The sequence below is a fragment of the Trachurus japonicus genome, unplaced genomic scaffold, assembly GCF_045865225.1.
Source record: "Trachurus japonicus isolate A0001 unplaced genomic scaffold, Traja_1.0 AP030571.1".
NCBI lineage: Eukaryota > Metazoa > Chordata > Actinopteri > Carangiformes > Carangidae > Trachurus > Trachurus japonicus.
This window is the reverse complement of record NW_028220704.1, coordinates 12,877-26,039: the sequence shown is the minus strand read 5'-3', so window position 1 is coordinate 26,039 and position 13,163 is coordinate 12,877. Positions and strand designations below refer to the sequence as shown.

At 39.9% G+C, this 13,163-nt stretch overlaps 1 protein-coding gene across 1 annotated transcript in view; it reads left to right on the top strand.

The window, feature by feature from the left end:
- LOC146960218 (hemicentin-1-like) overlaps nt 1-13,163 on the top strand; it is a 30,503-nt gene that overhangs the window by 16,174 nt on the left and 1,166 nt on the right. The window contains exons 5-12 of the mRNA XM_085772524.1: nt 1,186-1,446; nt 7,072-7,401; nt 7,956-8,222; nt 8,317-8,607; nt 8,730-8,834; nt 11,565-11,627; nt 12,402-12,725; nt 12,824-13,084. Of these exons, the coding sequence (XP_085628650.1) occupies nt 1,186-1,446; nt 7,072-7,401; nt 7,956-8,222; nt 8,317-8,607; nt 8,730-8,834; nt 11,565-11,627; nt 12,402-12,725; nt 12,824-13,084 (1,902 nt within the window). The remainder of the gene's footprint in view (nt 1-1,185; nt 1,447-7,071; nt 7,402-7,955; nt 8,223-8,316; nt 8,608-8,729; nt 8,835-11,564; nt 11,628-12,401; nt 12,726-12,823; nt 13,085-13,163) is intronic.

Sequence of the window (13,163 nt, the reverse complement as noted above, 5' to 3'; positions counted from 1 at the left end):
TTGAGTGGTTAGGACACGTCCTATGTGTCTGAACCAGTGGTCGCCAGATCGACTACTGATCCAAACAACTGTTCGTGTATATCATTCCCCCAGTCTCCCTTCCGACTTTCCTTTTCTGTCTAATAAAGGCATAAAATACCTCAAAACAATTCAAGGTAACTTCTGCTTCAAAGCAATAATAAAACAATTAAATGTGTGATTTTTATCAAATGCAGCTTGTCCTACTTTTATAGACTCATAGGGCTCATTGAAATGTGGGTATGTGACGCAAGGGGAAGTTTGAAAAACTCGTGGATGAGAGGAAAAGAAACTGTGGTCATTTTGTGTCTTCATAATCATGTGATTTAATTGCCATCAGCAAATAATGACAAGGTCACAAGGACTTCATACAGGGGTCATGATCCAGGGTCATTTTACTTATTCTGTTCAGTAATCCATCCACAATACTAACAAGCCATCTGCCAATCATCTTCGGACACACCAGGGGCAGTCAGTCCAATTCAATCTGTAAAATAAGGTTGTGTTTTTGTACCTGATGTGTTACAGACTCTGAGGTGTCCTGTGTTTTCATGGAGAGCTGCGTCTTGCCGTGCAGTTTTCAAGGCGGCACTGATGTGGCCATCCACTGGTTTTATTGTGAAACCTTTGAGCCAAAACATGTCCACTCCTACTACCACAACCAAGACCAGCTGGCACATCAGGACCAGAGCTTCAGAGGCAGAACATCACTGTTCCAGGACCAGATCTCCAGAGGAAACGCCTCACTGCAGCTGACAGGGCTGAAGGTTCACGACCATGGGAGATACAGATGTGTCACCAAGACCTTCTTACCAAACAAGGGGTTATTCATCAACCTGAAAGTGGACGGTACAAGAAACACGTGGTTGTGGTTCATTAGATGGAAAGGCTTGTCCACTTATTGGATGTTGGTGGTCTCATTCACTGCCCCCTCACTTTATCTGAAATTTGTTGTTTGAAATGTTCAAATATCAAACACCAAATTGCCTTTTTCAACAGTAGTATATGAGCATGTATGGCTGTGAAATGTGAAAGGATGAAAGCAGCATGTGTTGTAAATCTCTGTCCAGTCATCTTAATGACTCAGATAACCATTTATTTATATTTTTGTTGGTGCAGTGCATTGATAAATATTCAGTAACAAACATTTCAATTCATTTTCTGTAGCTCCACTTGTTAAAGTCGACCTCCAGCGGCTGGGAAACAACATCACCTGCAGCTCAAAGGGGATCTACCCTGAGCCTGAACTCACCTGGTCCACCAGTCCTCCATCCAATGTGGCCTTCAAGAACCAAACTAAAGTCCAGGAGACTGAGCAGCTGCTCTACAACATCAGTGGTTCTCTGATACGTTCAGATACTGATCTGATCTACAGCTGCAACATCAGCAGTCGCAGTAACTGGAGGAGAGCCACTTTGTTGAAACCAGGTAAAACCACATAATCATTTGAATTCATATTCTGGCTCAGACTGACTCAAACATGTACACTAAAGTACAGCCATCAGACCAGCCACCCAACCACCAGGCAGCTCTGTAGGAATCAAGAGTGGATTAATGAGTAAACTCATTGGACATTTATTCAGTACTTAGCCTACTTCAATTTGTGTCAGGGGGTGAACAGTTTAATTTGACTACAGTTCAGTATATTTTTCAAAGCATCTATTATTTTCTTTTCTTTTTTAAACACAACCCCTAACAACACGTACTACTAAAGTACATTTCATTTCAAGTTCTCCAATACTTTTGGGTAAAAAAGTGACTATTAGCTTTCACTTGTAGTGGATTTTGTACTTTGCTTCAAGTGATTGACCTGTGGACTTTGTCCTTCTCTCGTTTTTGTGTTACATGATTTTAGCCTCTGTCACTGTCTCACATACTGAGGCCACAATCCCCTGCTCCACCTCAAACATCTCCCTCACAAACTGCAGTCTCACCTGGAGATTCAACCAGAGTCAGATGATCGTGACTCAGACCAGAGCTGACGTCCTCTACACAGTCTCAGAGGAGTGGAGGCAGCAGGTGAAGGGTGTGTCAGAGTCAGGCAGCCTCATGCTACAGGACTTATCTTCACATCATGAGGGAACATACACCTGTGAACTGAGAGATGCTGAGGAGACGCTGATAACCAACACTGTCCTCAGGATAAGTCCAGGTCAGGGACCATCATGTGTGAAACTGCTGTTATCTATAATATCTGTAACCTGCAACAATCAAAACACCATCATGTGAGACAGTTCAAGTCACTCAGTACGTTTACATGCAGAGCTTAATCGAGCTATGCTCAAAATTCGATTTTGGCGTCAAGTCGGACTTCTGTCCTTGTCTCTGGAATTCTCTGGGAATAACTGACGGGGTCCGCCCCCGCATGCGGCGTCACCCGTTGCTTCAGCCGGTTAATACGCCTCCTGTCCTGTTGACTTTTCTGTCACCTGGTAAAAAACTGAATATAAACAACTTATAAGCTTAATAATAAATTCTCAACTGCAGTTCCCGACCAGACGCGCCAGTCTGGGCCGGATTCGCGCTGAGAATAGGATACGGGCTTCCTCTCTTCCTCTCTCTCTCTTTTTTTTAATAAAACACTCTTGCTGGTTGCACTGTGTGAAATGCATTGAATCTGCGCTGATGTTGGGTTTTTTTCTTTACTTTGCCGGGTTTGGGCGGCTTCTCTGCTCCACTTTGTGCCGTCTCTACTGTTGTGGAGCATGCGCACATGCATTGTCCAGTTATACACCGACTAAGGTGTATACATGACGGAGAAAATCGAATTCCAATCGCATTATCTGGGTGTCTTAATCGGAGTTCTCAACTCCGATTTCAGTCGGACTAAGGTGTTTACATGCACTTCAGTTGTCTTGTTATAGTCGGATTAAGGCAATAATTCGGTTTTTTCAAGTGTCATGTAAACGTACTGACTGACTCTTTTTCTGTTTCAGATTATTCACTCAATGTTGGACGCATTAGAGGAGGGGTGGTAGCTGCTGTTGCTGTTGTTGTTGTTGCAGTGATAATTGGCCTGGTGCTGGACCGTAGAAGAAGACAAGGTAAAATAACATTTTGGTTACACTTATGTAATCCATTTCTCGTTTGTTGTTTGTATTGATGATGTTTTCAGGACTCTGAACATCTCCCAGGTCTATTTTGCTTTGGTTTACTATGCTCTGCAGAAGTTTTTCTTTTTACTGACAGAGAATATGTAAAATATTGTACTCAGTTTAGCATTTTTTCAGTTTTTTGACATTGAACCTTCTCATTTAGTTTGCAGGCGAGTGGAACATAGAGAACCAATAAATGAATTAACAACCCTTCAGAGAACTGAAATGACGACCTACAACACTGCCTCTGCCGGATGGAGACTATGTGGCCTTAAGCTGATGATGCCAAACAGACAAACAATCATGTGATATAGACAGGAAGTGGAAAAGACAAACAACTTCTTTTGTGGTTGGAAACATCAGGAGGCATCATGGGAGACGTATAACTGTGAAGAATTCATGTAATCTTTTTTTGCTTTTGTGTTTTACAGTGTGGTATTTTAGAAGATAATTACTTTAAAACAGTTTGAGTAAAATTTAATGAATTAAAGAGAGTGCTATTAAGAGAGAGTTCTCTGAGTTACAGCGGGGCTCCGTGCAGCACTGCATGTCCATATGACAGTTGCGAATGGACACCATTTTTCTTTGTCCAAAAAGACACACCACTGACGCCGGCGCAAATCGCGCGAGATTTGGACGGACCAGGAAGAGGAGCTTGAAATAGACCAATTTAATTTTTTTCAGAACAATTTCTCATGTTGGGGCTTCAATACAAGGCGGACATTACAGACGAGCTGTGTGGAGGTATTTGGATGTTTTTTGGTGTGTCTTTTTGGATGAAGAAAAGTGAGCTCCGTTCGCAACCGTCATCATGCAGTGCTGCACGGAGCCCCACTGTAACTCAGAGAAGGCACGGAGGACTCTGGAACTTCTCCCAGCCCTTAGTCGACATGAGGGTGAGTAGATAATGAGTGAAATTTGAATTTTGGGTGAACTATCCCTTTAAAGAAGGAAATAAATGACTGTGCTATATTTAGTGTTACTGATAAATGATAGTGTTTGAATTTGGAGAGGAAGTGTGGAGCCTGGAGGCCAGAAGGAGTGGATCAGGAAGCAGCAGTTACAGATGAAAACCTGCTGTTTTGTTTTGTTTTGTTTTGTTTTTATCACTGTAGGTATAACATTTAGCTGTGCTGATGTGAGTCTGTAGCTAATTATAAATAGACAGGTGGGAATTGGGTTGATAGACTGACTCTTCTAGTCCAACCAACCTTGTTGACTAGCTGACGGACACACTGCAGCGTTTCAACGCTTACTCATCAAAAACAAACCCTCACTCCTCCACCAGAATGATGATGGACAGATGGAGGAAAACATTTCTGCTCTCAGTGAACCTATAATGTATGTGAATCCATGTCCTCCAGAACATATTGGAGGACATGATTTCTGTTTATTAGTTCTGATCCAGAATCTGTTTCTCTGGTTTTATATCAGATACTCTTCATGTTTCCTCCCTCTGGAGTCTTCCATACAGTCTGTCAGAGCAAATTTACAAACAATACACCTGTAGATTTTTTTAGGGTAAGTCATAGTATCAGTATGCATGCAAAACATTTTTCCAAATCATAACTCTGAGTTATGACACACCTACCGACCTACCTGTGCCACTTGCTGTGATGTGTTTCCTACATGTTGTTGTTGAAACACACTGACAGAAGGTAACAGAACAGCAGGATGACTGGAGTAAAGTGTCTAGTGTTTGCAGTGATCCTGAGTTTTCTGTGGACTTTTACCAGAGGAGGTGAGTGATCTTATTCCACTGTATATATAAATGATACATATTTATGGTATTTTGTAATGTAGTGTCTGTTGTTTTCATGATGAACAGAGAAAGTAATACATTTGGAATAGTCAAATGTAAAACTGTTAAAATATGAGAAAAGCAGAAAGTGGTGTCTGGTTTTGGTGATGTGGTTTAAAGACTTCAAACAGGGAGATTAAGTGACTGACACTCTACACAATTAAAAACTGTTCAGGACAGAACTTTATTAGAAGTAACTTTGTTTTTTATTTGAGTACAAATAAGTTTCATTGATTAATGCTGGAGGAGGAACTGTCAGATTTCTCTCAATGCTGTTAAATAACGGAAACTAGATACATATGTCTGCAAACCAACAGAGTAAAGTGGAGAGATGTCATCCAGTAACTGATTCATATGTGTCATTTCAGACACTCCTCAAAATCCAGATACTGTATCATTAAAACTGCTGAAATAAAATGAAGTTCTGTTATTTTAACGATATTTGAGAGCCTGAGATTGCATTGAGTTGTTGAACAATCTCTGGGTTTCATTATGCTGTGTTTACTAAACAAGACAGACACAGAAATTGTTAATGAGGCTCAACAGAACATGTGTAACATATACACATAGATACAAAAAACAAAAACAAAGATGTTATGAAACTGAGGTCAAATGTCAGTTAAAGTCAAAATAAACAGATTTTTCCATCAGAAAATAATTGAGATCAAATGTTTTACAATTTTCTTTTAGTCATAACTCTAATCCTACAGAACCTGCTGGGGCACAATTAAAGTTGATAGTGAAACCTGAGCTACACATGTTCGAGACAAATGCTTCAAATTCCTGATTACATCAGAGTCACAGAATCTGCCATGTCAACACATTAATTAGTAGACTGGATTTGAATGAGGATTCTAGAGACTAATTCGATTTTTTTTTGTTGACCACCTGTTGGTTTTATTCACTCAAACTGTATTTGCTGCATAAAGACTCACTGAGGTCTAACAGAACATCACCTGTGACATCTACATGAAGATACAAAAAACTAAGATGTCGTAAAACTGTTAAGAGTCAAAGTCAAAACAAACTGATTTTTACATCAGATAATTGAGATTAAATGTTTTACATAATGATTAGTCATTACTTTGATCCTGTAGAACCTGCTGGGGCACATTTGAACCACGGACACACAGACTGAAACCTGAACTCCTCCAGGTTATCAGTGCAAATGATAATATAGCCTACTATGTGTTTGTTTTCATTTATGTTTACTGTGTTTGCAGAACAATATTGTTTTGCAAGGACAACAAATGTTATATTCATTACTAATTGTATCTATTGAGGGGGTTAATATGTATTAGAAAAAATGAAAGGGATTGTTCAGGTTATAGATTCATAGTGGTTATTTGACACAAGTTTGACACAAATTGTCAGAGAACTCAACCCTGTCAACTTAACACTGATGCAAGTTGGTTTGAAACTATTTACAACCATGTTGACATGAACATAGAGTTAAATGTCTGACCGATTTAGAAAGACTTATCAGTGACAGTGCATGAAAAAACAATAACATGTAAATAACAAGGAAACATAATGTGAATTTAGCAGTGCTTCTTATTGGGTTTATTGAGGCTTTACCTGCAACTGCCCTCATGGTGTGCTGCCTTTTCTGTCTTTCTTTTATATTTTCACAATCATTTAACTGCCTTTACTTTCACTTTGAATCCTCTTTATTTTAAATTCTTCTAATCAACAGTTCATACAAAAGCTTTTCTAAATGCATTATTCATTATTGTCAGTGTGTGTATTTTAGCTATTTTATTGCCACATCATTTACAGCCAAGTCCAGCTGAAATTCAAAACTATCTGCATTTTTGATCACATTTTTTTAATGCTTTTCTCTGTTTGACTGATGTTTTGGTATTTCTAGCTATATCACAAGTATAGTATACTTGGACTTTGGTTTAAGTATCAAAATACACCTCCTATACTCTGTGCAAAAGTTTTGTGTGTTTAGTTAGTTAGTGCATGTAATTATAAATTCTCCCAGTTTTTTAAATTCCCATCAAACAAAGAAAATTCAGGTCTTTCTGATTTGGCTGTGTTGATACATACTGTAGGTGTGCTAGTGTGTGAGATACAGTCATTCAGGGTGGATTCAGCTGCTATTGTACCTGAAATGAACTCTAACAGATGTTTCTTCATCTGATGTTACAGATACTGAGCTGACACAGACACTGTCCTGTGTTTTCATGGAGAGCTGCATCTTACCGTGCAGCTTCCAGGGCGGCACTGATGAAGTCATCCACTGGATTCAGATAAAAGCTGGAAACCCTCCTGTCCACTCCTACTACCACAACCAAGACCAGCTGGGACTCCAGGACCAGAGCTTCAGAGACAGAACATCACTGTTCCAGGACCAGATCTCCAGAGGAAACGCCTCACTGCAGCTGACAGGGGTGAAGGTTCAGGACCAGGGGAGATACAAGTGCTACACCAGCACCATCAGAGGAAACAAGGAGTCATTCATCAACCTGAAAGTGGACGGTATGAGACACAGACTGATGCAATCTAATACAACAGCACTGTAGGGAGTCCTGCTTTAAGAAAGTTATAATGTTCAGTTTGTGTTCAAAGGTCTGAGCATTGTGGTGCAGTTTGTAGTTGTCATAAACATGTAGAAGATACATGGAGTTATAAATAATAGACATACATATTCCAAACTAATAACATATGGTCTATGTGTCCAGGTGTTGGTGCGCCATTGACACAAAGCTACATAACATGGAGCCTGTAATTTGTGAATCCGCTTCAGGAAAACATTTTAATCTCATTTAATTCTACTATCAAATATCGAATCAGGACCAACCTATTACACCTGTGGAATGAAGGATAGAGCGAGGCCTGGTAGTTACTGTACATGAACAACTGCAAGGGAAGACGTATTGTTCTGTGTAATAAATGATACATTTATCTCTCTCTCTGTGATATAAAGTGGTAATGTGTTGTGTAACAGTTGAGCAACAGTTACCCTGCACATTGCCTTTTTTTTTATATCAAACAACTATATATAAAGCAAATAAAGTTTGTTTTGGTTGCAGCTCCAGTGGTTAAAGTCGACCTCCAGCAGGTTGGAGACATCATCACCTGCAGCTCAGAGGGGATCTACCCTGAGCCTGAACTCACCTGGTCCACCAGTCCTCCATCCAATGTGGCCTTCAAGAACCAAACTAAAGTCCAGGAGACTGAACAGCTGCTCTACAACATCAGTGGTTCTCTGATACGTTCAGATACTGATCTGATCTACAGCTGCAACATCAGCACTCACAGTAACTGGAGGAGAGCCACTTTGTTTAAACCAGGAGCAGGTTACTTAGTACTTTTGCTCAAGACCTACTCAGTTATTTTCAACAGTTTGTGTGACTTTGAAAATAAATTGTGTGTGTCTGTGTATCATTTCAGCTCCTATCAATAAATTACAAACAGCAACAATCCCCTGCTCCACCTCAAACACCAACTTCTCTGGCCTCATATGGAGATTCAACCAGAGTCAGTTCATCCTGACTCAGACCAGAGCTGACGTCCTCTACACAGTCTCAGAGGAGTGGAGGCAGCAGGTGAAGGGTGTGTCAGAGTCAGGCAGCCTCATGCTACAGGACTTATCTTCACATCATGAGGGAACATACACCTGTGAACTGAGAGATGCTGAGGAGACGCTGATAACCAACACTGTCCTCAGGATAGAAAGTCCAGGTGAGAGTCAAGTCAAGAGAGAAACTGCTGTTATTTATAATATCTGTGATCTGCAAGAATCAAAACAACAAAAATACCATGATGTGGAGCAGTTCAAGTAACTGATCCTTTTTCGGTTTCAGGCGATTCAGTCAATGTTGGAGGCATTGTAGGAGGGGTGGTAGCTGCTGTTGCTGTTGTTGTTGCAGTGATAGCTGGCCTGGTGCTGGGCTGTAGAAGAAAACAAGGTAAAATAACATTTTGGTTACACTTAATTACTCAATTTCCTGTTTGTTGTTTGTAATGATGACGTTTCTTTGACTCTGAACATCTCTCAGGTCAACAGGGATACAGCAGGGGTCAGCAAACGTAAGTAGATCTTTCATATTACCAATGCACTGTCAAGTTATATCCTCTTTGCTAATTATGTGTCTAATTTCTAAGGTCATTTTCAAAAGCACTCATGATTTATAAATATATAATTTCATAAACATATCAATTGAACCCTCAGTTGGAATCTAGTTTGTAATAAACTGTTGTCCCAGACACAAGATGAAATATTCAAACTGAAGGAAACATTATCACTGTGATGGTTTGTGTTATTATGTTGATGTTAGAAGAATAAATGAGAGATAGATTTGATTCTACCTGATGTATTTGATGCTGAATTTCATTTCATTGTTTGTTTGCAGTGAAATGACTCAATGATGAGAATTGATGAAGAAGAGTAAACACAAACTGTGTCGTCAAGTTCTGAGCAAAAGATTTTCATCCATTTTTCCTCTGAGTAACTTTCACAAACAGGAAACCTTCAGTTCAGTACGGTGGAGACTGGTGAACACGTCTCTCTCCTGCTGATTATGAAGGACACTTCACTCTGCACTGTTTCTACTCTACAGCTCTGCAGAAGTTTGTGAAGGAGACAGACTCCAGCTCAAGAAGAACAACATGTTTCTGCTCTGTCACATGTCCTGATAATTCACTCAGACTGAACAGTGAAGAAAGAAGGATGAATAAAATAATTCACAGACAGATGAACAGGAAGAGAGGCAGCTCTGTTACAAACATAAGTCATATAAAGTACATTAATAGCCAGTTTGGATTCAAGCTGTCTGTCAGGTTATTAATCTTTTGTTCTACTATGGTGCTAACAAATAGAAATGAAGGCTGAAGAAAACATTAAAATGCTGCTACACTCCTTGGGGGTTTTGATGATTTATGTGACAGACCTCAGGTGCTCTGTTTTTTTCTTATATCCTATCTATATCTATATATCCTCTGCTTGTTTAAAGGGGGGTAAAATATGATGTCTAGGTAATCTGCTGACCAATCAGAATTCAGAAATATTCATACATACACATAGCTTGTTTTTTCAGATATTTATTTTCTTAAAGCAGAAGTAAGTGATCCGGTCGTTTTGGCTAACTTCTTGTCAGCCGATGGAGTTAGCAGTCCCCACCCTCGTCATGGATCTATTGGTCCTCGTCCCTACGTCACCACATTCACGCGCATCCCTTGGCTGCACACACAGCCCTTTATGCCGTTCTCTCTCCTCATTGGATACAGGTTGTAGGATACAAGGAAAGTTTTCTCCTCAGCTTACAGCAGAGCAGAGTGACTGACAGACCCGTGTTTCAGACCAAACACTCTATATAAGTGATTGCTGTCGGAAGATAGAACTATTTAAGACTTATATTAACACAAATATTCCACTTACTTCTGCTTTAACTTCACTCTGACATTTAGTGATCAACCATTTGCAACATCAGAGCCACATTTCAGAAAACACTTTTCAGTTTTAACTCCACAAACTGAAACAGCAGAAATGCAGCTTTGGATCATTTAAAGTAGCAATGACTCTGAGAAATTGGAGAGTTTCTGCCACTGTTTAGAGCTTGTTTGTTAGAGATCGTTTTTAACAGTGTTTAAAGAAGAAAAAAATCTCATTCCACTTTTCAGACATTTACTTCATACAGTGTGGTGTATTAGGTAATTTTGGGAGCAGTTACATGTTTCTGTCTGTATCTCCAACATCTATGTTTCATTGTGGGGTTGCCAGGTCAGTTCACTCATGACTAAGACTAAAATCATCAAATTTAAGGCAACAATAGCTGCTGAGTGAACCTGGTAACACCTGCTGCAGCTACAGATGTTGTGCAGAGGTGCTTGGTGGACTGTGAAGTCTGTGTGGTGTTTTTGTACTGAACAGGCAGTTCAGTTAACCTTTTGTTGTTGTTGTTTTGCCCTCTTTACCGAAAACCTAAAAATGCTCTTCTTTTGTTTTGTTTGTATTAAATGGGACAGGAAGCTCTTGTACTTCACTGTTTGTGTGTTTGATATTTTACATGTACATATCTGCATAATAAAAGTACCCTGGACTAGGTTAAAGGAGTGACGACTTCAGCTCATTAAATTGGATATTTTTCTCAAATGTTTTGATTTTACAGACATCAGATGAGCAGTGTTTTCAGTCTCCAACCAGCAGAGGGCGCTGTAACCTCATCAGTCTGTCAGTCACACACACATGACTGAATGAAAAACCTGTATGAACCTTTTCTGTCACTGTATCTGCACTGCCGATTTGTTACAGTAACAACACATAATACATCTTCATGTAAATCCCATGGAAGATAATTACAAGATAGAAAAAAACAAATTATGAAAAAAGGGCCGCTCTTTAATTTGTAGTTCATTTAGCCTACCTTAAAGCCCCTTCCTTTCCTCAGGTATGCAATGCTATTTTAGTCTCTAAAACAAGTTACACAGGATGTTTATTAATGCAGAGGTTTAGTTTATTGTCATTAGAATGAATAGTTGCATTCCTTTTTCTCTTTTTCTCTTTTTTTTTTTTGTCTTTGGTTTTCTACAAAACTTTGGATGAGTTATTGCCAGTGAAACACTGATATCAATCTGCAGCTTGAACAACTTCATGTTGAGAAATGCAAACAGGTTTGGACATGTAATGTTCATCCCTGCAGTCTCCCAGGAAGAGAATAAAATCCGGGAAGTCGACCTCTGGATCTGCTTCGCCTCTATGATAGGTGAGTAATTGAAATTAAAATTGAAATTGAGCTGAGTGGTTTAATAGATGATGATACATCAGTATTAATAGCCTATATACAAGTGTGTTTGAGTAAATGTTCTCATTGTTGGTGGTGATTTGTGACTGTTGGTGAACACGTCTCCAATGTCCAGTGTCTCCATTTTCATATTTCACATTTGTTTCCTGAAGTTTAACAGGACGATGATGGGCGGTGAGGTCACCCTGTGTTTGGTCACAACCTTCTTATGGATGTCAACTCTCTCCAAAGGAGGTAAGTGAGGCGTTCACTGCCTGTTCAATGTTATTCCAGTCAGGATATAAACCATGTATAAATGTAACAGTTACAAATTTCTTGTTTCTGTGTGGTACGTGGTGGTGAAAGAATATTCTTCACCAGCAACATAAAACAGACGACAGACTGTTGTCAATTCTCTTTTCATCGGGCTGTTTTATTTATGAATGTTTTAATCTGTTTTAATCCACTTCAGAATGAAACAGACGATTAACAGCTTGTTTTAGAGTGAGAGTAGATATCTTTTTCCCAAAAGTAACTGAGGTATAACAGAGTTTCAGTAGCTTAATACTCAGTTGGACACAAATGTCTCATTCTGTCAGGTTTATTCTCAGTGTTACTGATTAGAGATAGATTTATTTTAGTTAAGTTTCCTAAATGCCAAATGTGCCATATAATTAGTGGGATAAACATTATAAAACAACTAAATCTTTGTCTTTTGATGAAAGTTTCTCATGAACAAGCTCTGAACCTCCTGTGTTACAGACTCTGAGGTGTCCTGTGTTTTCATGGAGAGCTGCATCTTACCGTGCAGCTTCAAGGCCGGTGCTGATGTGGTCGTCCACTGGACTCAGGGGACAGAGGGAGACCTTTATGTCCACTCCTACTACCACAACCAAGACCAGCTGGGACTCCAGGTTCAGAGCTTCAAAGGCAGAACATCACTGTTCAAGGACCAGATCTCCAGAGGAAACGCCTCACTGCAGCTGACAGGGGTGAAGGTCCAGGACCAGGGGAGATACAAGTGCTACACCAGCACCATCAGAGGAAACACAGAGTCATCCATCAACCTGAAAGTGGACGGTACGAGAAACACACAGTAAATGTATTTATGATTGTTCTTTGCAATGCAATACAATTAAGAGAAAATATGACATTGTATACAAATCTAATCGTTTCAGCTCCAGTGGTTGAAGTCGACCTCCAGCAGGTTGGAGACATCATCACCTGCAGCTCAGAGGGGATCTACCCTGAGCCTGAACTCACCTGGTCCACCAGTCCTCCATCCAATGTGGCCTTCAAGAACCAAACTAAAGTCCAGGAGACTGAACAGCTGCTCTACAACATCAGTGGTTCTCTGATACGTTCAGATACTGATCTGATCTACAGCTGCAACATCAGCACTCGCAGTAACTGGAGGAGAGTCACTGTGTTTACACCAGGTAATGGTAAATGGACTTGCATTTGCCCCCTCCTGCTGGCAACTATCACAGTGTGCAAACAGTAAATATCTTGTCTGAT